Source organism: Leucoraja erinacea, chromosome 19 (genome assembly GCF_028641065.1).
Source record: "Leucoraja erinacea ecotype New England chromosome 19, Leri_hhj_1, whole genome shotgun sequence".
NCBI lineage: Eukaryota > Metazoa > Chordata > Chondrichthyes > Rajiformes > Rajidae > Leucoraja > Leucoraja erinaceus.
In genome coordinates, this window is record NC_073395.1 from 17,503,153 (window position 1) to 17,527,369 (window position 24,217).

Here is a 24,217-nt window from a genome sequence, read left to right on the forward strand (position 1 = left end):
TGCCATAATGCCAGGTGTGAACCTAGACTCCTATGAACCAGGTTACGATGATAGATTTCCCTCCTTGAAAGATGTGATTGAAGAAGATGGATCTTGCTACAATCTAGATGGTTACCGCATTTTACTTAATTACAAAATAATGTAATTATTAGAATTGAAATGTAACCAGCTTGCATGGTGGGATTTGGACTTGTGTTTTTAGAACACCAATTCAAGTCCCTGAATACTTCTTAATAACTTACCCACTGTTACCACAACTGTCCACTAAAGTGCCATGAAATGCATTATTATAATAGATTTCACTATGAGCTTTGGCCTGTTGGAAAAATCTCCATTGTAAGGGCCTCACTGATGTTTATGGGATTGATGTATTGCTTGATGTGAATGGGCAAGGGAGGAAACTCATTTCACCGTGTATTTCCCTTGGTCTCTTCGGGAGTATCCCTTTGTTGTTCAGTTGAGGTAAATTTATGAATGCCACAGTAAGGATTTGGGTGTGAAAGTGTAATGAAAGCAGTGTGGTTAATAGCCGAGACAGTGAAAGTAACCCTCTAAAGAAACAAATGGCATGGATGACCTCTTGAGGATCAGAGAGTTAGCCCTGGATTAGTAGTACTGACAGTCGGCAGATGTAGAGAAATCACATCATTTTAGCTATCTCTATTTTGGTGTTGCTCGTTCTTCACTGGCTCGTCTCCAGTTGGTTCAGAATGCTGCTGCTCGCCTTTTAACAGGGACTCGAAAGAGGGAGCACATATCGCCAATTCTGGCCTCCCTACACTGGCTCCCGGTGCACTTTCGGGTTCATTTTAAGTTACTGTTATTTGTTTTTAAATCTCTGAATGGGCTCGCCCCGCCTTACTTCTCTGAGCTGCTCCACCCATACACTCCTGCCCGGTCCCTCAGGTCAGCTGGTCAGCTGCTCCTGGAGGTACCGAGGTCTAGTCGGAGGCTCAGAGGGGATAGAGCCTTCTCTGTTGCTGCTCCGGCACTCTGGAACACCCTGCCGCTGCACATCAGACAGGCCCCCTCACTGTCCATCTTCAAATCCAGTGTTAAAACGCATTTGTACTCCCTGGCTTTTGACCATGCCTGAGGCTTTGCTTCTGTTTGTGGTGTTTTTGATGTTTCTTTATTTTACTTGTCTTTTCCTACTATTTCTTTTGATTGTTATTTTTGGTGTGTATTAACTTTTTTGTCAATGATTAGTGATGTACAGCACTTTGTTGCAGCTATGTTTGTTTTTAAAGTGCTCTATAAATAAAATTATTATTATTATTATTATTATTATTATTATTATTATCTATCGGTGTAAGGGATGGTAGAAGATTTTTTTCCTTGACCTATAAGTGGTCATCCATTCAGTGTCTGACCCTTTCAGTGGATAAAACAAAATTAGGCATCATCTTTACCATTTCGGGATGTACACAATCACTTCACAGCCAGGCCAGTATTTTTTTAATTAATTATAGTTATTTTTCAATGTAATCACCACAAATTTTGCACAAAATAAGATCCTACAAATAACAATGATGATCATTTAGATAATCAATAAAATCATAATACGCAGAAACAGGCCTTTCAGCCCACTCTATATTGTGGACCATCAAGTATCTATCCATTATCAGGGGTGGTACAGTGGTGCAGCTGGTAAAGCTGCTGCCTCACAGTGCCAGAGACCCGGATTTGATCCTGACTTCGGCTGCTGTCTGTGTGGAGTTTGTACATTCTCCCTGTGACCACATGGGCTTCCCCCGGGTGCTCTGGCTTCCTTCCACATCCCAAGGACATGTGGGGTTGTAGGTTAATTGACCTCTGTAATTTGCCCTGAGTAGGGATTGGATGTGAAAGTGGGATAACATAGAACTAGTGTAAATGGGTGATCAATAGATGACGTAGACTCGGTGGGCCGAAGGGCATGTTTCCTTGCTATATCTCTAAACTAAACTAAACTAATACATATCCAATGTATCAGCACTTGGTCAGTATCCTTCTAAGCCTTGGCTTTTCAATTGCCCATCTGGATACTTCTTATAATTGTGATACCTATCTCCACCACCTACTCAAGCATTGTGTTCCAGATGCTGAGTTCTTCCAATTATTTATTTTTGGCTCAATGAAAACAAACCAAGACTATGCTAATTCTTCATAACTGAAACATTTCATCCTAGTTCACCTCCACTACACCCCCTCCAATGCGATCATGATCTTCCTATAGTGTTTATAAAGTCATGCTTAGACTACCCTGCTCTTGTAAACTCTGTTGCAATTAATAAAGACAAATATCCATATGCCATCTTTATAAGTTTATCTATCCATGCTGCTATGTTCTGAGATCATTGGACTTAGGTACTGTATATATCAAGATCAGATGTTCTTCAAAACCTCCAGAACCAGGGGCCACAGTTTAAGAATAAGGAGTAAGCTATTTAGAACAGAGACAAGGAAACACTTTTTCTCACAGAGAGTGGTGAGTGTGGAATTCTCTGCCTCAGAGGGTGGTGGAGGCAGGTTCACTGGATGCTTTCAAGAGAGAGCTATATAGGGCTCTTAAAAATGGGGGATATGGGGAGAAGGCAGGAACGGGGTACTGATTAGGGATGATCAGCCATGATCACATTGAATGGCGGTGCTGGCTCGAAGGGCCGAATGGCCTACTCCTGCACTTATATTGTCTATTGTCTACAAAGGTCATACCATTCATGGTGTATGTCCTGCCTCTAATAGACTATCCAAGCTGCATCACCTATATCTGCCATAGCTTTGTCGATTTTACCAGCTGATACCATTCTGAAGCCAAGCCTATCTCACTAACAACTACACTGTTGATTTGGTTGTTTCTGCTTGTTGAATGCCTGTCAGGGGACTGTACACTCTAACATAGAAACATAGAACATTTTTCAATGGATCTATTTCAATGGATTGCAATGCATCTTTACATCTTACGGTGTGTAGATGAGCTCTTACGTGAAGATCTTAAAATCTCAACTGAAAGACAGCATCTCCGACAGACTGTAATACTAATTAACAATTTCTGTCCACTTCGTCCATAGAGTCAAATTGTCGTGGAGAGAGAAAACAAGTATTTGGGCCCTCCAAGCCCACGCTGATCATCAACAATCCATTTCTATTCAGCTTGAAGCTTTAAAAGCTCCTCTTGGACTGCAAGAGAAAGATACAACATACATTTATTCGTCACATGTGCCAGATGGCACAGTGAAATGAAATTCCCATACAGCCATACAATAAAAATAAAGGATACAACACACAATATAATTTAACATAAAAACATCCCCTCACAGCAGAATCAGAGTTTCCCACTGTGTGGGAAGGCACCAAAGTCAGTCTCTTCCTCCACTGTTCCCCGTGGTCAGGGCCTCCCCAAGCCCTCCGCAGTCGCTGCTACGGGCGGCCCGATGTTCAGGCCCGCTCGCCGGGGTACTGTAAGACTGACGTCGGGGCTGCGGGACATCCTCAGCGGCGTGGACACAGAGTCGGCCCCCTCCTACCGGAGTCCGCGGTTTCCCAAAGTCCGCAGGCCGCGCCGGGTGGATGTCTTAAATCCAGGAAGGATGTCTTAAAATGGAAAGGGTGTAAAAAGATTTATGATAATATTAGCAGAACTGGAGGGATTGAATTGAAAGGCTGGATAGACAAGTACTTCTTTCCCCGAGGTGTAGGAGGCTGTGGGTGACTTTACAGAGGTTTATAAAATCATCATGAGGGGGCACAGATAAGGTGAATGGTCACGGTCTTATCGTCAAAGTAGAGGAGTCTAAAAGTAGAGGAGTCTAAAATTGGTTTCACAACTGAGGGGTAAGATTTAAAAGGGACATGACAGGCACGTTTGTCACACAGAGGGTGGCATGAATATAGAAAGTCCTGCCACGGAGATGGTAGAAACGAGTACAACAATATTTAAAAGATAATTTGGCAGGTACATAGATAGGAAAGATTTGGAGGAGTATGGGCCACACGAGGGAACTCCACACGGTCACAGGGAAACGTGCAAACTCCATGCAGATAGCACACAAGGTCAGGATCAAATCTAGGTCTTTGGTGCTGCAAGTCAACGGCTCTAACATCTGTACCACCAGGTTGGTCAATCCTTATCAGGTATTCACAGGGTCACTGGATGGGAGGTCACCTGGTGAGCTATAGAGGAATGTGGTTGCTCGATGGATATTTATGTGAAGCATACAACAATTGCACATGGACAAGCTCTCACACATTCTCACATGCAGGCACATACACACATATATGCAATCATACAGAAACTCATGAGTGCCCATGCCTGCACAACTTTCCTGTGTCTCATTGTATGGGGGCCCCATTGCTCCCCTTGCCTCCAGGTTACTTGGGGTATTTTCCTTGTTTGCCTGTGAGCCTTTGCCTGCTACAGACTTGTTGCGTATGGAGTTTGACTCAAATGACTGTCATTATAATGACGGGTGGTGTGCACCATGATTGGAGATGAAAGATAAGGAATGAATGGGCTTGTTCAGGCCTAGCACAAGCATCCAACGCCAGGAAACCTTTCAAATGCTGCTCTGATCAACACGCTTAAGAGTTTGAAGGGTAATTGAAACTGAAGACAAATTGCCCAAAGTGGAGCAGCAGTAATGAAGTTGGGTGTGTGTTTACTTAGGTTGGAGTATCCCAAGGTCAGTGTTTATACTCTGTGCTGCCTTATGCCAAAATGGTCCTTATTGTGCTTAAAACAATCAGCCTGATATGTGGAAAAACCGAACCATTAATCATTACTGTGCAGTTGAAGAAAATAACCCCACAGTATAATTGTGCATGAGCTAAAATAATCCTGCTAATTAAATTGTTCTGAGAGATTGTGGTGTGCTGGTGAAGTTGAAGATTTTGCCCTGCACAACACTGCCACAGAGTGGCAATGTGTGAATTTACAGTCACAGCTCCATCCTGCAAACCCTGAAGCTGAAGGTCGACACAAAAAGCTGGAGTAACTCAATGGGACGGGCAGCATATCTGGAGAGATGGAATGGGTGGCGTTTCGGGTCGTGACCATTCTTCAGAAGCTGAGGTGGCTCATTGCAAGTTGAGTTGTGTAGCCAGGAACTGCAGATGCTGGTTTAAACCGAAGATAGACACAAAATGCTGGTGTAACTCAGCGGGACAGGCAGCATCTCTGGAGAGAAGGAATGAATGATCGGATCGAGACCCTTCTTCTGACTCGTCGTCATTGCAAGGTGAGTTGCCTTGTTCAATGACTAACAGGGATAAGAGAAGAGGATGTTTCACCCATCCACCTGATAAGTCTTGTTTGTGGATGTGAAAAGGTACGGGAACAGCACAAAAGAAAATCCTGGTGGAATCTCAGTGAAAAAAGGAACTGTGTAGAATTAGTCAGCGGGTCAAGCAGTATCTCTGGAAACATGGATTGAACACATTTTCAGTTGGCACCTTTCTTCAGACTCAGTGGCAGCATCCGTTAAGTTCCTTCAGCAGTTTGATTTTGGCTCCAGACGCCAGCATCTTCTGTCATCCTAAGGGACCGATGCATGTGTGGATATTTCTCATGACTCCTGGGTTACTGAAGGGTTAATGATTGGCTTTAGCGGAGTGAGCTCAGAATTGCATGTGTGTCATGAATTCATGGAGTATACAGCACAATGCAATCCCTTCGACAACATAGTTCTTGCCAACCAAGTTGGCATTCTGGGCTGGTCCCATTTGCCTGCATCTGACCCATATCACTCTGAAACCATCTTATCAACATAATTGTCCAGATGTCTTTCAGTGGCGCAGCTGGTAGACAGTGAGCCGTGGCATAACATGTAGAGCTGCTGCCTCAGCATCAGAGACCCGGATTCGATCCCGACCTCGGGTGATGTCTGTGCAGAGTTTGCACGTTCTCCCTGTGACCACGTGGAGTTGCAGTTTCCTCCACATCCCCAATGTGTGCTAATATGTAGGTTAATTGGGCACTGTAAATTCTCCCTGGTGTGTAGGGAGAGGACACAAAAGTGGGATAACATAGAACTAGAGTGATCGATGGTCAGGGAGGACTCAGTGGGCCAAAGGGCCCATTTCCATGCTGTATTTTTCAATCAATCAAAGCTACAATAATCAGAATTGGTGACCTCATCAAAAAACTCTCACATTAGTGAGATGATTTCCCATATGTGAACCAATGCTAACTATTCCCAATCAGTCAATGCCAATCCAAATACTGGTAGATTCTACTCCTGAGAATCTTCTCCAACAACTATCCCCACAAATGACATCCGATTCACTGGCCTGTATCTCCTCCATCTCTTGTGGGTCTGCCCAGTGATGGCCAGGCTGATCTTTTAAGGGTACCTAATCTTTCCCTTGCCACAATTTTACTTTTAATGTAATCTTGGAGAATTTCACAGGATTTTCCTTGACCTTGCCTGCCAGCTCCATTTCATTACCTCTTTTTGGCCTCCTGATTGCCTTCTTAAGTGTACTCCTACACTTCTTATGCTTGCTCTGAACTGCCTAAACCTGACTTAACATCTTTCATCAATCAGGGTTCCCACACCTCATAAGGCTTGCACTTCACCATAACCAGACCATGCTGCCCCTGTACTCCTTCTATCTCACTTTTAAAAACCTTTCATTTGCCAACCATCTTCTGACCTGCAAATAGGTTCTCCCAATCGACTTCTGCAAGTTGTTGAATGGTGCCTCTAAAATCGGCGTTACCCGTCCTATCCTCCTCCACATTTACTTAAAACTAAATGGAATTATGGCGACTGTAGATCGGCTATTGCATGTTAGCCAGTCATAGTGTTTGTTAGTAATAGCCCCGCCTAGTGCATGCTTTATAATATTAAGAACTCACCTACGTTAGGCAGTTGATGCAGCAGCTCGGATATGTAAAGTACTGCAGATCCAATGCTGTAAGTGTTTAATAAAGATGTGTTGTATCTTTACGTGTGTTTGCGTCTTGTAGTTACAGCGACTATCCCAAAGTGTTCTCCACTGCCACTTGTCAAATTTTCTACCTCATTCTCTCAGAGGAGGTTGTGTTGCACCTTTCCTAGTGGGCCCCTCTATTTATTGAATAAGGAAGCTTTCTGGCCAAGTTTAAGAAATTCCATCTTGTCCATGCCCTTTACACCCAGTCAATATTGGAGAAGTTGCAATCTCCCACTAAGATTGTTGGAATCTGGCCATCTTCTAGCGATGATGAAACAGCTTTGACATTGCCCTGCTTGGAGAGGAAAATGTTTTGTCTGTGGGTGCATTTACTGCTGTGACTGACTAGGCATATCCTTGTGTAGGAAGGAACTGCAGATGCTGGTTTAAACCGATGATAGATACAAAAAGCTGGAGTAACTCAGCGGGACAGGCAGCATCTCTGGAGAAGGAATGGGTGACGTTTCAGGTCAGGTCTAAAGAAGGGTCTCAACCCGAAGCTTCACCCATTCCTTCTCCCCAGAGATGCTGCCTGTCCCACTGACACTCCAGCTTTTTGTGTCTATCTTAGGCCTATCCTTGATAGGCAGACCCTCGCCCAGCTTCCGCACCTTCGCTCAGTCCGCCTGGACTTACCTGATCTCCCGGTTGCTAAACGCTTTGATTCTCCTTCCCACACCCACAATAACCTTTCTGTCCTAGACCTCCTCCATTGTCAGCTCAAGGCTAAACGCAAATTGGAGGAACAGCATCTCATATTTTGCTTGGGCAGCTAACAACCCAGTGGTTTGAATCTAGATTTATCTAACTTCAAGTAACCCTGGCATTCCCTCTCTCCATCCCTCCCCTACCCAAGTTGCACCTGCTTCTCGTTTTCACCCAACAAAAAGCGAACAATGGCCTGTTTCCTTTATCATTATTACTTGTTTTGCATATCTTTCATTCATTGGTCTATATCTCTTGTTTACTTGAAGGAGAGGGGGGGTTAGGAGAGCGAGGGGGAGGTGACGGACGGGGTGAGCGAGTGTGAGGTGAGGGAGGGAGGGAGGGAGGGGGGGGGATGAGGGGGGGATGGGGTGGGGGGGAATGAGGGGGGGGGAATGAGGGGGGGGAATGAGGGAGGGGGGGAATGAGATGAGGGGGGGGATGAGGGAGGGAGGGGGGAATGAGGGAGGGGGGGAATGAGGGAGGGATGAGGGAGGGGAGGGGGGATGAGGGGGAGGGGGAGTGAGGAGGGGGGTGAAGGGGGAGGGGGAGAGGGGGGGGGGGGGAGGGGGGGTGAGGGAGGGGGGGATGAGGGGTAGGGGGGGATGAGGGGAGAGGGGGTGAGGGGGAAGGGGAAGGGGATGAGGGGGGGGGGTGACATCTATGGAGGAATGATTTGAGGGAGGTGGGAGGGTTGGAACCAAAGATACAAGAGGAGCTCCAGTATCTAGGATCCTCTAGTATGTTTGCTCGGGACAAGCTGCGGTTTCCGCCGGAAGTGAGCGCGGGGTGAGAGTTGAGCTGCGGCCCGGCCCGGAGGCCTGTGCAGTGGATGAGCGGCGACCCGGCGATGAGCGGCGACCAGCCCAACGCTGACTTTTACGAGCAGCTGCGATTGCAGCAGCTACACGAGCGGGGTGGACATGTGGGGGGCGGCAAAACGATGGTGGATGAGGACGGCACGGAGTGCGAGGGGAACGGGGGGAAGAGGGCCTGGTTCCCCAAGGTGGGAGGGAGAGGAGGTGGAGCAGGGGAGAGGGGAGAGGGTGAAGGTGAAGGAGGGCGTTGAGGAGGTGATGGAGGCGGGTGAGGAGAGGGGGAGGCGAGGAAGGGGGAAAAGGTTAGGGAGAGGAAGAACAGGGGGGGGAGGGTGTGGGAAAGGGGAGGGGAGGGGCGCGGGAGAGACAAGGAGGGGAGAGAGTAAAGGATGGGGAGTGAGGGGGGAATTGGGTGGGCGTACAGAGGATCGTTCCTGTATTATCTTTGGTGTACAGCGGGTAGGTGCTGAGCCCTGAGTGGGGGCAGGTGGGGAAGCTGTGGAAGATCCCAGGATAATGCATTTCTGTTAATGCATCGTTGTCTCTGTACTGTACACTGACAATGAGCTCCGGCTCCGGGGGGGGCTAGTTTTCAGCGGCAGAGAGTCTGACTCTAATTTGCCTGGGTATTGTCTGTCGCAGACTGCAACTTTATATTGCGTAGGAAAGAACTGCAGATGCTGGTTTAAATCGAAGGTAGACACAAAATGCTGGAGTAACTCAGCGGGACAGGCAGCATCTCTGGAGAGAAGGAATGGGTGGCGTTTCAGGTTGAGACCCTTCTTCAGACATGTCAGGGGAGTGGGCGGGACAGAGATAGAATGTAGTCGGAGACAGTAAGACTGGGGGGAGAACTGAGAAGGGGAGGAGAGAGAGAGATAGAGATAGAGATAGAGAGAAAGCAAGGGCTATTTGAAGTTAGAGAAGTCAATGTTCAGACTGTTGGGATGCAAGCTACCCAAGTGAAACATGAGATGCTGTTTCTCCAATCTGCGCTGCACTTCACTCTGATAATGGAGGAGACCCAGGACAGAAAGGTCAGATTGGGAATGGGAGGGGGAATTAAAGTGTTGAGCAACCAAGTGTTTAGCAAAACAATTGCCAAGCCGATGTACAGAAGTTGATACCTGATACAGTGGATGAGGTTGGAAGAGGTGCAAGTGGACCTCTGCCTCGCCTGAAAAGACTGTCGGATGGAGTCGAGGGGGGAGGTAAGGGGACAGGTGTTGCATCTCCTGCAGTTATACCTGGGGAGGTGGTTTGGGTGGGATGGGACAAGTTGACCAGGGAGCTGCATTTCATCAAAACTAAGGCATTATTGATGTTTTGATGAAATGCAGTGAGCAAACGCGATAAAATCCCGATATTTTCGATCTTTATATCTGCACGGCCAACAACTTCCGCTGTTATTTTCCCTTCAGCGCTCTCTTGTCTTTACCTTCGTTTTTCTTTATCTTCTGGACTCTAAAGTAAGATAGCTGTGTCTCACGGTCACCCCGACTGGCACAGTTATTTACAGCTCAAAAACTAACCGTTTTCGCGGTTTTTAACAGGTTTGAAAGTACGAGTTTCTAGCATTAATAACATGTACTGGAAGTGACGTTTGTACTCCAGTTATATTTTGCGGTCACGTGGGTGTGGATCTTTGATCCAGTGACCTTTCGTGAAATCACCCTATTGGGAGTAGGGGTTAGAGTCTTTACAGGAAGCAGGGTGGGAAGAAGTGTAGTCTAGATAGCTATTGGAGTCAGTAGGTTTGTAATAGATGTCGGTCAATAGTCTATCTCCTGTGATGGAGACGGTGACATCCAGAAACGTAGGGAGATGTCGGAGATGGTCTAAGTGAATTTGAGTGCAGGATGGAAATTAGTCATGAAGTTGATGAAGTCAGTGAGTTCTGCATGGGTGCAGGAGGCAGCATGATGCAGTCGTCAATGTAGCTGAGGTAGAGTTCAGGGATAGGACCAGTGTACGCCTGGAACAGTGATTGTTCGACGTACCCTACAAAGAGGCAGGCATAGCTGGGGCCATGCGAGTGCCCATAGCTACGACTTGGATTTGGAGGAAGTGGGTGGAGTTGAAGAAGTTGTTGAGAGAAAGGACCAGCTCTGCTAGGCGGAGGAGATAATTAGTAGACGGAAATTGGCTGGTTCTGCAGTCGAGAAAGTAACGGAGGGCTTTAAGACCTTCCTGGCGGGGGATGGAGGTGTAGAGTGAATGGAATTTTGGAAAGACTTTAGAAAACAGCAACTTTATATTGGGAATGTTTGTCCATCAGAGCAATATATTTTTCTCTCTCCCTCCATTCCTGATCCCCATTAGTTCAGCACAGTGGTGCAGCTGGTAGAGATGCTCCTCCTCACAGCGCCATAGCAGGGCTCGACACCAACCTTGGGTACTGTCTTTGTGGAGTTTGCACATTCCCCTTGTGACCGTGTGGATTTCCTCCCACTTCAAAATTACGTGTGTGTTTGTGGGTTAATTGGCCTCTAAATTGCCACTCTACATCGCTGTAAATGGTCCCCAGGTATACTCTGATAATGGCCGATCCAAGGTTTGTCCACCTTCCCACTGGAAGAAATGTCCTCTGAGCATTTAACTTGTCTTGAGCCCAATCACGGTCTCAACCCTATCTCCCCTCCCTGCCCCAAGTCCTTTCACCCCGCTTATGCTTCTTAGCCTGTTGAGTTGCTCCAGGTTCCAACATCTGCAGTCTGTTGTGTCTGCCCCCTCCCCCCAAATTAGACTGGAAGTAATGTATTTTTAATATGTCTTAACATTGTAGATAACTGAAGACTTTCTGGCAACTTATCAAGCAAACTATGGCTTCATTGAAGAAACCTCTGCTGATTCTGGAGGTGGCGCCACTAACACGGAGAAGTCTGGTGTGACTGAGAAGCCTTCGGGGCTCAGTACGTCTCAGAAAGACGCAAAAGGAGAAAAGAGGAAAGCTGATGCGGGTAATTATTTTTTTAATTGTCATTGTTTTGGCTAATTTTCAGTCCATTTCTTCCTATAGTATGTGATTTTGCTTGTTTAAAAGATGCACCAAGACCTGAATGTGGGTGCCACAGGGTTAGACTTTACTGTTGATATAATATATTCTGTGGTATCATTTGGCTGAGCTTACTTTTGGAAGTTTGCACAAGAGTTATTCATCACCGAGGCGTAACGCATTGAAACAGTCACTTCAGCCCAACTTGTCCGTGCCAACCAAGATGCCCTGTCTAACCTCGCATTTGGTCCATATCTCTCTAAACTGTTCCTATTTATGTACCTGTCCAGATGTCTTTTAAATATTTTTTAAAATTTTCTTTTGAAATCCCATTTATCTTCTTCTCTGGCTATCTTTCCCTACTGTATCTACATCATCAATAGTTTGGCAAATACAAGCTGTTGGTGTTGGTTCATTATAAGTTAGACACATTAAAGTATTGAAAGCAGAGTCGGTCATTTTAAAGAAGAAATACAGTGTAGTGATGTTGTCTACGAGGATTTACATAAGACTTTTGGCAAGGACCCAGATGAGATCCAGGGTGTTGGCAAATTAGATCCCAAACTGGCTGAATAATAGGAGGATGATACTGGTGGAAATTTGTGAGATTGAAAGTCAGTGCTCATGGTGGACCCTGCTGTTTGGTATATACATTCATGAGTTGCATGGAAATGTAGGCATTACATCTGGTGGGTTTACAGATGACACAAAAAATGGTGATGGCGTCATGTGAAGTTTTGGCTTTGGCAACGTCAATACTGATGTGCAGTGACGGGTGGAATATACTCCCGGTATTGTCAATAAAATAGCTATTTGAATGTTCAGAAATCCCAATGGTTCAGCGTTTGGCTTATTAGATGATGTTTCCCATGCCGATTATAATCTCACTGAGGTCCTGTCACAATCCTCCTTGTGAACACGTGGGGTCTGGTTTCCATGCTCCTTGTATATTCACAGGGGCCCGTTCTCCTGCTCCATATCAATTTACTGATTTGCTTCCCAATCTTCTTATCAACTTAATGGGCGTAGTTTCCTGTGCTCTCATTCAACTCACCTGGTTTGCTAAAAAAATATATTATACTACATGTTTAATAATGCAAATTAAAAGAGGGTTGTAGAGTTAAAAATATGCAAGTTCAGAACCACCCAAATTTGCAGACTGGAATAGTGAGGTGAGGAGAGTTTTGAGGAATGGGGATCTTGGTGTGAACTTCCAAGAATACCAGAGGTCTGCAGCACAAGGTGGTAAAGAAGGTGTGTAGCATAGAGCAGGGAGGAAAGGATCAATTATTCTTGGTCAGGATTGAAATGATTGAACTGGAGAGGGTGCGGAGGAAATTCGCCAAGATGGAACGTTTAAGCTATGAGGAGGGATTGGTTGCTTATTCTCGGAGAATGCGGAGGGGGGAATGCTTGTATACAAACTTATAAGGGAGATGGATAGTAGGAAACTTGTGGCACCGGCATCCAATAGCTAAAGGATGTAGGTTTAAGGTAAGGATTGAAGATCCACGGAAGAATATTTTTGGCCCATTCTTAGTCACGTGTGACCAAAAAGATGAAGAATTGAAGAATACATCTCTTCTAATTCTGAAAGCATTACAGGTATATTGTTTTGTGCTGTAAATATAGTTCATTTTTTTCAGTTTATCAAGTGAACTATTTATATGTAATGCTGACAATGTTTGTTTAGGGTCAGAGGTAAAACATGACTGGTCACGTGTGTGACACCACACTGAACCATTCTACAAATTGAATTCTAAAAAGCTAGAATGTCCATATATGTAGCAGACATGCATTATTATCTGTATATCATGCAGTAATATATTTAACAGCATGGGTAAATATTTCTCTTAAAGGCTGGATTGACGTTGAAGAACAGAAGAACACAAGTGTGTATATCACTGGTACGTACTGGACCGTGGAATGTACGAACAAAGTGAACTGTGCTGAGATTTTAAATGTTTCTGACGTATTCTAGCTCAGATGTCTGTGTGTAGCCAAGCCCTTGCTCAATGCTAAGTGTAGTATGACCTAATGTACAAAGTTATCCTGGATAGAGGACAGCAGAGTGAACAATATATATATCGCCAAAAAAAATTGCGTATGTGCGACAGGGCCTTAATAAATTAATTGATTAATGATAATAATAATAGTGGTGAAACTGACAGGAGTAGTTCTTTAGTTGTCACACCAAGAAGCTGATGTGATAATTAATTTGTATTTACAATTTTATTTTAGGGTGGCAGAGTGGTGCAGCGGTAGGGTTGCTGTCTCTACAGAGTTCATGCCTTCTTCCTGTGATCCCGTGGGTTTTCTCCGGTTGCTCCCTTTTTCTCCCACATTCCAAAGACAGGTTGTGGCTTCTGTAAATTCTCCCTAGTGTAGGATAGAACTAGTGTACAGGTGATCGCTGGTTGGCAAGGACTTGGTGAGCCGAAGGGCCTGTTTCCACACTATCTCACTGTACCACACTGACACGCTAGAGGCAGTTGTTCCCGATGTTGGGGGAGTCCTGAACCAGGGGCCACAGTTTAAGAATAAAGGGTAAGCTGTTTAGAACGGAGATGAGGGAACACTTTTTCACACAGAGAGTTGTGAGTCTGTGGAATTCTCTGCCTCGGAGGGCGGTGGAAGCCGGCTCTCTGGATACTTTCAAGAGAGAGCTAGATAGGGCTCATAAAAATAGCGGTGTCGGGATATGAAAAGAAGGCAGGAACGGGGTACTGTTTGGGGATGATCAGCCATGATCACATTGAATGGTGGTGCTGGCTCGAAGGGCCGAATGGCCTACTCCTGCACCTATTGTCTATTGAAATGTTTATATTCAAAACATGCTTAAATATACCTAGTTAAATATATCCTGTTTGTAGGATTACCTCCAGACATCACACCTGATGAATTTGTGGAGCTTATGGCAAAGTATGGGATCATCATGCAAAATCCAGAAACACTAGAATATAAAGTTAAATTGTACAAGGACAAAGAAGGAAATCTCAAGGGAGATGGACTCTGCTCCTACCTAAAGGTACACTGCTGTTGCAACTTTAAATGGAAATGTGATTTATTATTTGTGATACCTGCCATGTTTGAGGTCAACTCACAATCCTTTCCTGCCTCCCCGCATTCAGTCCGAAGAAGGATCCTGACCTGAAAGATCACCTATTCATGTTCTCTAGAAATGCTGCCTAGGTTACTCCAGCATTTTATGTCTTTTTTTTTTTTTTTTAAACCAGCATCTGCAGTTCCTACATGATAACCCTGTGGTTTTCACATCTTTCCATAATTTGTCTGCATTATTTGTTTGTCTGGGCGGCCACGGTTGCACAGCGGTAGAGTTGCTGTCTTGCAGCGCCAGAGATCCGGGTTCGATCCCGACTCCGGGTGCTGTCTGCACGGAGTTTGTACGTTCTCCCCGTGACCTGCATGGGTTTTCTCCAAGATCTTTAGTTTCCTCCTACACTCCAAAGATATACAGGTTTGTAGGTTAATTGGCTCGGTGGGCGGAAGGGCCTGTTTACGTGCTGTATCTCTAAACTAAACTAAATCTATAGTATATCATATATATAGTATATTTATAGTCTAAGCCTAAATTAGGAACTTCTTTGTAAACCTTTTTGCGCCATTTCTAGTTCAATAAATCTTTCCTAGCAGGGCATAGCTATACACATTATTCCAAAATGTGGCCTTACCGCTATCTTGTCCAGCTGTAACATGATGTGCCATCACATGATGTCTGCACTCTTGTACTTAATACCTTGACTGATGAAAGGAAGCATGGCAAATAACTTTTTCACTACCCCGTGTACCTACGTCACTATTTACATGAAGCTTGTATATTCACCCCTAGGTCTCTGTTCTACAACATTCCCCAAGTGCTTACCATTTACTATGTAAGCCCTGTTCTCATTTGTCTTACCCAAATGCTTCACGTCACACTTATCTGAATTAAACTTCGTCTGCCATTCCTCAGTCCTTTGGCCCGGTTGATCAATATTCTGATATAATCTTCACTGTCCACTACATCACCTATTTTAGTGTCATCTGCAAACTTACTAACCATGCTACCTATATTCATATTCAAATCGTTGATATAAATAACAGACGACGGTGGATAACCCTCTTACCTCTTCCTTTATCTCCTGTCTTCATGCCAATTTTTATCGGGGCCAATTTTTTAATCACTCTTACTGGATCCCATGTGATCGAACCTAGGCGAGCATACCATGTCAAAGGCCTCGCTAAAGCCCATGTTCCCACTATATTACCCTCATCAATCTTGTTCCTTCAAAAAACTCAATTAAATTGGTGAGATGAGATTTGCTACACACAAAGCCATGCTGATTATCCCTAGTCACACTTTGTTTTTCCAAATGCATGTAGATCCCAACTCTTGGAATTTTCCTTGATGTAAAGCTCACCAGTCTGTAGCTCGGGCCTTTTGCTTGCAGCCATTACTAAATAGAGGCACAACATTTCCCACCCTCCAGTCTTCCAGCTCCTCAGCCGTGGCTACGATGATGCAAATATCTCTGCCAGGAGTCCTGAAATTTCTTCCCATAGTTTTCCGCAATGTCCCACTTGCTCCAGTCCTGGGGATTTTGTTATGCATTTTAAGGCCTCTAACCCCTCCTCTTCTGTAACGTGGACTGTCCAAGTCATTTAAAACTGAGGAGCATAAAAGGATTGAGGAATTAAGGGTTATGGGGAACTGGCACAGAAGAGAAGGCCAGCATAGATCAGCCGTGGACCATACATGACTTATCCTATTTTGTTTTATATCTTGTGTTCTCCCATTTCTTTATAAAAGTATTTTTCTGTTTGTGTTCCAGAAAGAATCTATAGATCTTGCGCTCAAATTTTTGGATGAAACTGAGATGAGGGGGTACAAGATTCATGTCGAAATTGCCAGGTTTGAAATGAAAGGAGAATTTGATGCCCGCAAAAAGAAGAAGAAAAGCAAAGATTATAAGAAAAAATTGCTCATGCAAAAGAAGTAAGTTCTGTTGAATCTTGAATTACACGTAGAAAACCACAGTAACCATCTAGGATGCGCAATGTTATAAGCCTCTGTTTTGCTTCAAAGAAAACACTAACACCCATTATTTTATGATCAAGTGGAACATTGGCTTAATGTACAGTTAATAAAGAACTTGGATTAATTCAAAATAGATATTCCTCCATAATTCGTGTGAATTTGAAGATGAGCTGGAATTACAAGCTGCCAAGCTACAGGGAAGTTATTGCATTTGATATCTGACTGAATTCACCAAGTGACAGAAAATTATGTGAGCACTTAGCAGATCTGACGACAACTCTGGAAAGAGTTAAAATTTCAGGTTGAAGTGACTTTTAGACGTTAAACATTAACCTTAAGAGCGGCACGGTGGCGCAGTGATAGAATTGCTGCCTTACAGCGCCAGAGACCCGGGTTTGATCCTGACTACGGGTGCTGCCTGTACGGAGTTTGTACGTTGTCACCGAGATCTTCAGTTTCCTCCCACACTCCAAAGACATACAGGTTTGTAGGTTAATTGGCTTGGTATAAATGTAATTTGTCCCCAGTGTGTGTAGGATAGTGTTGGTGTGCGAGGACCGCTGGTCGGCAAAGACGTGATGTGCCAAAGGGCTTGTTTCCGCGCTGTATCTCGAAACTATAATTTAACCGTTTCTCTTTCCACAGATGCTGAGTGTTTACATCATTTTTTGTTTTTATTTCAGATTTTCACTTCTTAAGATCTGAACAGATTAATAACATCTCCAACAGCAAAATAATATAGTAATTAAAATGTTCTTGTTATTAGAAAGCATCACCCTCCAGTTTGCAGTGAGCAGAATCACAGGAGATGAACTTGTAGATGTTGCTCATTCATTGTCTCAACTAGACTTTGTTTAAATCGATTATCAATGGATATAGAGCTCTACTTGTAAAGGTTTCTGTTCACGAATCAAAACCTTATTGTTGTAATTCTTTTTCAAAGGCAGCTGGATTGGAGACCAGAGAAGAAAGCTGGCCAATCACGATTAAGGCATGAAAGAGTTATTATTCTTTGGAACATGTTTCATCCAACGGATTTTGAGGTGGGTTTGAAGCATAAATGGCCTACTTTTTGTCCCTTTTCTATTTTTACTTACTATATTGCTTTTGAATGGTTCAAATGCTACTTGCGGTCAGAACAAAATAGGATCACAATATGATCTAATTATTTTTAAGGTTGCATTACCAGAGAAGACAACTGCATGTAGTAAGTCCCATATGATTTAACATCTGTGAAACGGGTGATAGCACTTAAGAATCATGACATTTGTTTTTGAAGCTGCTTTTAAGAGATTTCAAATCAGATGTAGTTAGTTTGAATTGATCTTCCACTCGATCTTTGACTGGTAGAATGAGTTATCACCAAAAAGACTCTTGTCTGTTCATTAAAACGTTTCAAATTTCTACAACCATAATTGTAGAATCAATAGTCAGAAGGGTCTTAAAAAAAAGTTGATCTTTTAAAGATTCTAGCAATGGTTTTTCTCCTTTTAAAACTCCAAAAGTAATTTTGTAATTGGTTTGTTCCTCATTAGTATTACTATTGTCATTATCTCACTTGCTTGAATTTTGGCAAGTCCTGTTCCAGATAGGATCTTTATTTCTTGGAATATCCTGCAGAGTTGTCTCTTGCTGTAAATACTGATGCAAAGTTAATCAAACTAGAATCATTGCAGTACAGAAACCCTTGCTTGCTCTGTGGCTCTTCCAATTGACCTCCATTTTTCTTTCCTGGAGTACTGTGTGCAGTTCTGCTCGCCATGCCATTAGGAAGGATGCAAGAAACTATTCATAAGGGTATTATCAGGTCTGGAGGGTTTGAGATGACGAGAGGCTACGATGGGGTAGTTTTATTTCCTTGAAGCACAGAAAGCTGAGGGCTGATCTGATAGAGGTATATAACATGAAGTGAATTGTCATAGTTTTTACCCCAGGGTAGGTGATGTCTAGAAACTAGGGGGCACAGGTTTAAGGTAAGAGGGGGAAGATTTGAGAGGAATCTGAGGGGCAACTCTTCACACACAGGGTGGGGAATACATGGAATAAGCTGTCAGAAGTGATAAGAGTCGGGCACGATTGTGATATTAGAAAGTCACTTGCACTGGTACATGAATGGAACTGTTTGGTTGGATATGTGTGTGACTAGCTCAGTGAGGCAACTTAGTCGGTTTGGCCAAGCTGGGCCGAATGATCTGGTTCGGTGCCATATACTGACTCTGCTTACCTAAATTTGTTTTTGCAAACTGATTCAATGTTCAACTGCTATATTTTAAAGTAGTGAATTCCAAGAAATAACTAAGCAATAACTTCATAGTTTAAATGCAGATAACTTTAAATCCACTGGGTCTTGACCCTAAGGGTGCAATTTTTCTTTATCCACTTCATCAACCGATTTCTGAAGATCTATACATCTTTCCCTTCAGCCAATTCTGTCTCAAAGAGAACAATATAGTTTTCAAGTCTGCCCACTTAAATATAATCCCTCATACATGGAACTTTTTTTAGTTTCACACCTTCAAATCCTTTTTAAAATTGTGTCCAGAATTGGATTTAATACCACAAGTCTAGTTGAAATGGTTCTGACTGTCTATCCTGTCTGCCTCAATTTTTATAATCAGATCTCACTTCAAACTCAAGCATTTGAGAGAAAACAATCCAAGTTTGCCCAACCTCCTTGTAGTTAATATCCCCTAATCCAGGACGCATTTTGGTAAACTTCCTCTGCACCCTCTCCTCTACATCCTTCCAGTAATGGGTTGACCAGAACTGCACACAATACTCCAAATATTAAAGCATTGACAAATTTAAGTACTGTGTGAATACAAACTATGGCAAACTTTGTTTGTAAGTAGCACATTCTATTCCTTCACTGAAAAGCCATTTTACTAGCTGGGCTTTAGTATTAATTTACAATGCCCTATAATTATGACAGCGTTGCATAGCAGATAATCTGTTTGATTTTTACATGGCTTTTCAATCTGAACCTGTTACGTGCCAGCGGAGCATTTTGCTCACAGTGCTTATTGTCTTTACCCAATCCTTTCTAGCTAATTGACTATTAATGGCCACTTACTGACAGTTCTTGCTAAATGTTTCTTGAAAGATTTTGAAGATAAATTATAAAAAATAAACTAATCTCCAGGTTGAGATCGACACATACCCACTTAACAGAGAATTCTACCATCCCAAATTTGCACCCTTGAGCTCCATTTGCCAAGCCAGAAAATGTGCAAAACAGGAATAAACTTGGAGAAACATGTAGCTGTTGTTAGAGATTTGTCACTGATTCTCTGCTTGTTATAATATTGATTGCACAGAGATGGGCTGAAGTGCCCAGCAGTAAAACCTCCCTCCCTCCCTCCTCTCAGATTCCATGCAACAGCACTCTATGACTGGCATAAAATAAAATGTATATTTCATATTTAAACTTTCAGGCTGATCCCATGATTATAAATGAGATCCAAGAAGACCTTAGAGTGGAATGTGAAAAGTTTGGTCAAGTCAAGAAAGTACTTTTGTTTGATGTGAGTATTTTCTTCAAAAAGTCTCATCTGTTCTGTATGTCATGAATTGTTTGTGAGATTTATTTAAAGGAAATGCAGAAATGTTTTAATTCTGGATCTGCTGGAACTTCCAGAGACACCCCGATGGAGTGGCCTCGGTGGCATTTAAAGAACCAGAAGAAGCTGATCAGTGTAAGCTTGTTCTTAATGGAAGATGGTTTGGTGGGCGCCAGATAATTGCTGAAACGTGGGATGGTGTCATGGATTACCAGGTACAAAAGGAAGAGCGAGTTAGAATGGCTTTGGCACATGTATTCTGTCATTCTTGTAGAACAATACATAAAGAATGGGTTGGGGGGGGGGGGGGGGGTTGCTTCAAGCTTCCGCTCCAGCCAGTTGTTTCAATCAATGCCAAGCACCTCAGTGCACTTTCTCATTCTTCGCCACACTTGTACCTGACTCGCCACTTTTGGGGAACCACGCACCTGTATTTCCTAAACTTGTTCTGTAACATTCTCCAGGCCTCTACCATTTACTGTGCAAGTCCTGCCCTGGTTTATCATATCAAAGTGCAACACCGCACACTTGTCATTTGCCATCCCCTGGCTCACCTTCTCAAATGATCTAGGTCCTGTTGTCATCTTAGATATCCTTCCCCGTAGTCTACAATACCACAAATGTTGGTGTCATCCACAAATTTACTACAATATTAACTACGTTATCTAAATCATGAATGTATATAACAAACAGTAGTGGAACTAGCACCAACAACCCCTGCAGCCCACCACTACCCACATGCCTCCAATCAGAAAAGTAATAATGCGCTACTACAGCTGGTGTATCTGCTGCCTCACAGCACTATAGACCCTGGTTCAATCCTGATCTTGGGTGAAGTAAGTGTGAAGTTTGCAGTCTCCCTGGGAGCTTCCTCCGGGTAATCTGCTTTCCTCCCACATCCCAAAGACCTGCAGGTTTGCAGGTGAATTGGCTTCTAAATTGCCCCTAGTGTGTGGGGAGTGAATGAGAAAGTGCGATAACAGAACTAGTCTGAGCAGGTTGTCGATGGTCAGTGCAGACTCGGTGGGCCGACGAGCCCGTTGACCTGCTGTATCTCTACACTAAACATCCTCGTAAACCTCTGCACTCTTTCCAGCCTAATGACAACCCCGGATGCCATGCAATCAAATCTTCCAGGACAGCCTACAGTGTAGAACCTTATCAAAGGCCTTGCTGATGACGTCTATGGCCTTGCCTGTCATCCTTCTTGGTTACTACTTCAAAAATCAAATTCAGAAACACGATCTCCCATGTACAAAACCGTGTTGATTCAGCCTCTGTCCATCTAAATACATTCATATCTATTATCACAGAATTCTCTCCAGTAACTGGCCCATACTTCCCAGTCTTTTCCTGGCAGCCCTTCTCAAATAGAGGCACAACGTTAGCCACCCTCCAGTCCTCCAACAACTCAAGGGCAGCACGGTGGCGAAGTGGTAGAGTTACAGCCTTACAGCGCCAGAGATCCGGGTTCGATCCTTACTACTGGTGCTGTCTGTGCGGAGTTTGTACATGCTCCCCATGACCCCGTGGGCTTTCTCCGACATCTTCGGTTTCCTCCCACACTCCAGAGATTGGCTTGGCATAAAGCATTTTTAATTATCCCAAGTGTGTGTAGAATAGTGTTAATGTGCGGGGATTGGTAGTTGGTGTGGACTTCGAGGGCTGAAGGGTCTATTTCTGCGCTACATCTCTAAATCTAAAACTAAAAAACAAACTAAAACTCACCTGTATATAACAATGATTCGTGTATCACAGTCAGGGCTCCTGCATTTCCTCTCTAGCTACCCATAAGGTCCTCGGATATATCTGTTCTGTCCCGGGAGTTTGATCTATCTTCATATGCCTCAATATGACCAGCACCTCCTTGACGGTAATACGGCCTGTCCTCAAATCATCTCCATTTCCTGTCCTAAGTTATCAAGTCATTCACCACTGTAAAACCAGGAGAAATACTCAGATGACCTTGCTCATCTCCTGCGACTCATCACATACAGTGCCCTCCATAACGTTTGGGGCAAATCATTTATTTATTTGTCTCTGTACTCCACCTTGAGATTTGTAATTGGGGGAAAAAAAACACATGTGGTTAAAGTGCACATTGTCAGATTTTATTAAAGGCCATTTTTATACATTTGGTTTCACCATGTAGAAATTACAGCCGTGTTTATACATATCTTCATTGATGATACAACTGCTGATGGTAATAGCATAATGAATTCTGATGAGTATAGACACATCCTATCTGCTCAAGTTCAAATAAATGCCTCAAAACTCATTGGCCAGCAAGACAATTATCCCAAACATACTGCTAAAGCAACAAAATGGTCAATTCTTGAGTGGCCGAGTCAATCACCCGATCTGAACCCAATTGAGCATGCCTTTTATATGCTGAAGAGAAAACTGAAGGGGGACTAGCCCCCAAAACTAGCATAAGCTAAAGATGGCTGCAATACAGGCCTGGCATAGCATCACCAGAGAAGACACCCAGCAACTGGTGATGTCCATGAATCGCAGACTTCTAGCAGTCATTACATGCAAAGGATATGCAACAACATACTAAACAAGACTACTTTAATTTACATGACATTGCTGTGTCCCAAACATTATGGTGCCCTGGGGGGGGGGGGGGGGGGGGGGGGGGGGGGGGGGCTATGTTTAAACACTGCTGTAATTTCTACATGGTGAAACCAAAATGTATAAAAATGGCCTTTATTAAAATCTGACAATGTGCACTTGAACCACGTAATTTTTTTTTTCTATTACAAATCTCAAATTGTGGAGTACAGAGGCAAATAAATAAATGATGGGTCTTTGTCCCAAACATTATGGAGGGCACTGTAGACGACAACTTTGGTGTGGGATGGGGCCTATTCTCTCTGGAGTTACCCTCTTTCCCATGATGTGCTTATAATGTATCTTTGTATTATGCTGAGCAGTTTCTAAGACATTATTGTAATTTCTAGGTTGACGAGACTGTAAAGGAAAGAGAGTATCGATTAAAAACCTGGGGGTCATTTTTGGATGATGACCCATCTAATGTTAAGTCGGATGACCAGAAGGCAGCACAGGCAAGCAACCAGGCACCTGTAGAATTGTCTGCTTCCCCTGAAGATGGAACACAAACTTCAGCAGATGTTGGAGAACCATCCGTAGACAGCTCAGCACCTTCGCAGGACTCTGTGGCTCCATTAGTAGATTGTGTGGCACCTTCAGAGAACGGTAAACAGCAGGAAGTGGTTGATTCTGCAGCCGCAGTGGAAGAGGCAGATGAAAATTGTAATGAGGAAGATTTATCAACAGATAGTAGTATTGATGGGAGTGATGATGCAGAAGAGGTGGCATGAATGCTTAAAGGATTTTGTTTAATAGCTGCTTTAAATCATTTTTACCTGGAAGATTATGAAAGATGAGGTCCCATTGCTGCAAACCTAGAATAATGGACCATTAAAGACATCCAGTTCATCCAGCCTGCTTCACCCGGCTATGATGTCTCGTAGAAGAAAAAATATACATCCTACCACAAAATCTTCTGAGATAGAGCAAGACAAAGAACACACGAACAACTCGGGCTGGTTTAAAATAAAATTGGGATAGGGGTTGGAATAGGAAATAGGACTGCTTAATAAAAGAGGTAAAGACCATTGTTTCTACTTTGGATCTTAAATATAAATTAATTTAAAGTGAACTTCCATGTTTTAAAGGCACGTTTTCTTTCAACAGGCATTTTAAAACAAACTAGGTAAGCCGAATCAATTCTAATCACAATTGGTTTCTCCTTTGGTCGTTCATTGCTGTGATCTAGTATCAGAGCATCTGAAAAATGATTCTGGACATCTTGTCCAGTTTTTGATTTGCATACAGCTCAATGCACATTAATACAGTGTATGTGTGTTGTAATATTATTAAGATCCAGGTTTTTGGTGATTTGCTTGGGAACTCCTGACATTAGAGAGAAGAAGGTGGCACAATGGTAGATTTGCCACCTTACAGTGCCAGAGACCTAGGTTTGGTCCAGACTATGGGTGCTGTCTGTACAGAGTTTGTACGTTCTCCCCATGACCATGTGGATTTTCTCCGTGTTTTCCGGTTTCGTCCCACACTCTGAAGCCAAAGGTATGTAGGTTAATTGGCTATTAATTCGCTGGTCAGCATGGACTCGGTTGGCCGAAGGGCCTGTTTC

At 43.6% G+C, this 24,217-nt stretch overlaps 1 protein-coding gene across 1 annotated transcript; it reads left to right on the top strand.

Annotated features, from left to right (window-relative positions):
* The first annotated feature begins 8,383 nt into the window (after window positions 1-8,383).
* htatsf1 (HIV-1 Tat specific factor 1) lies at window positions 8,384-23,844 on the top strand. The gene is made up of 9 exons (XM_055650460.1): window positions 8,384-8,629; window positions 11,227-11,401; window positions 13,296-13,343; window positions 14,310-14,464; window positions 16,269-16,432; window positions 17,418-17,517; window positions 19,909-19,998; window positions 20,112-20,249; window positions 23,001-23,844. Exons 1-9 carry the CDS (start codon window positions 8,456-8,458, stop codon window positions 23,379-23,381), a joined length of 1,425 nt encoding a protein of 474 aa, XP_055506435.1. The 5' UTR covers window positions 8,384-8,455; the 3' UTR covers window positions 23,382-23,844.
* The last annotated feature ends 373 nt before the right edge of the window (window positions 23,845-24,217 follow it).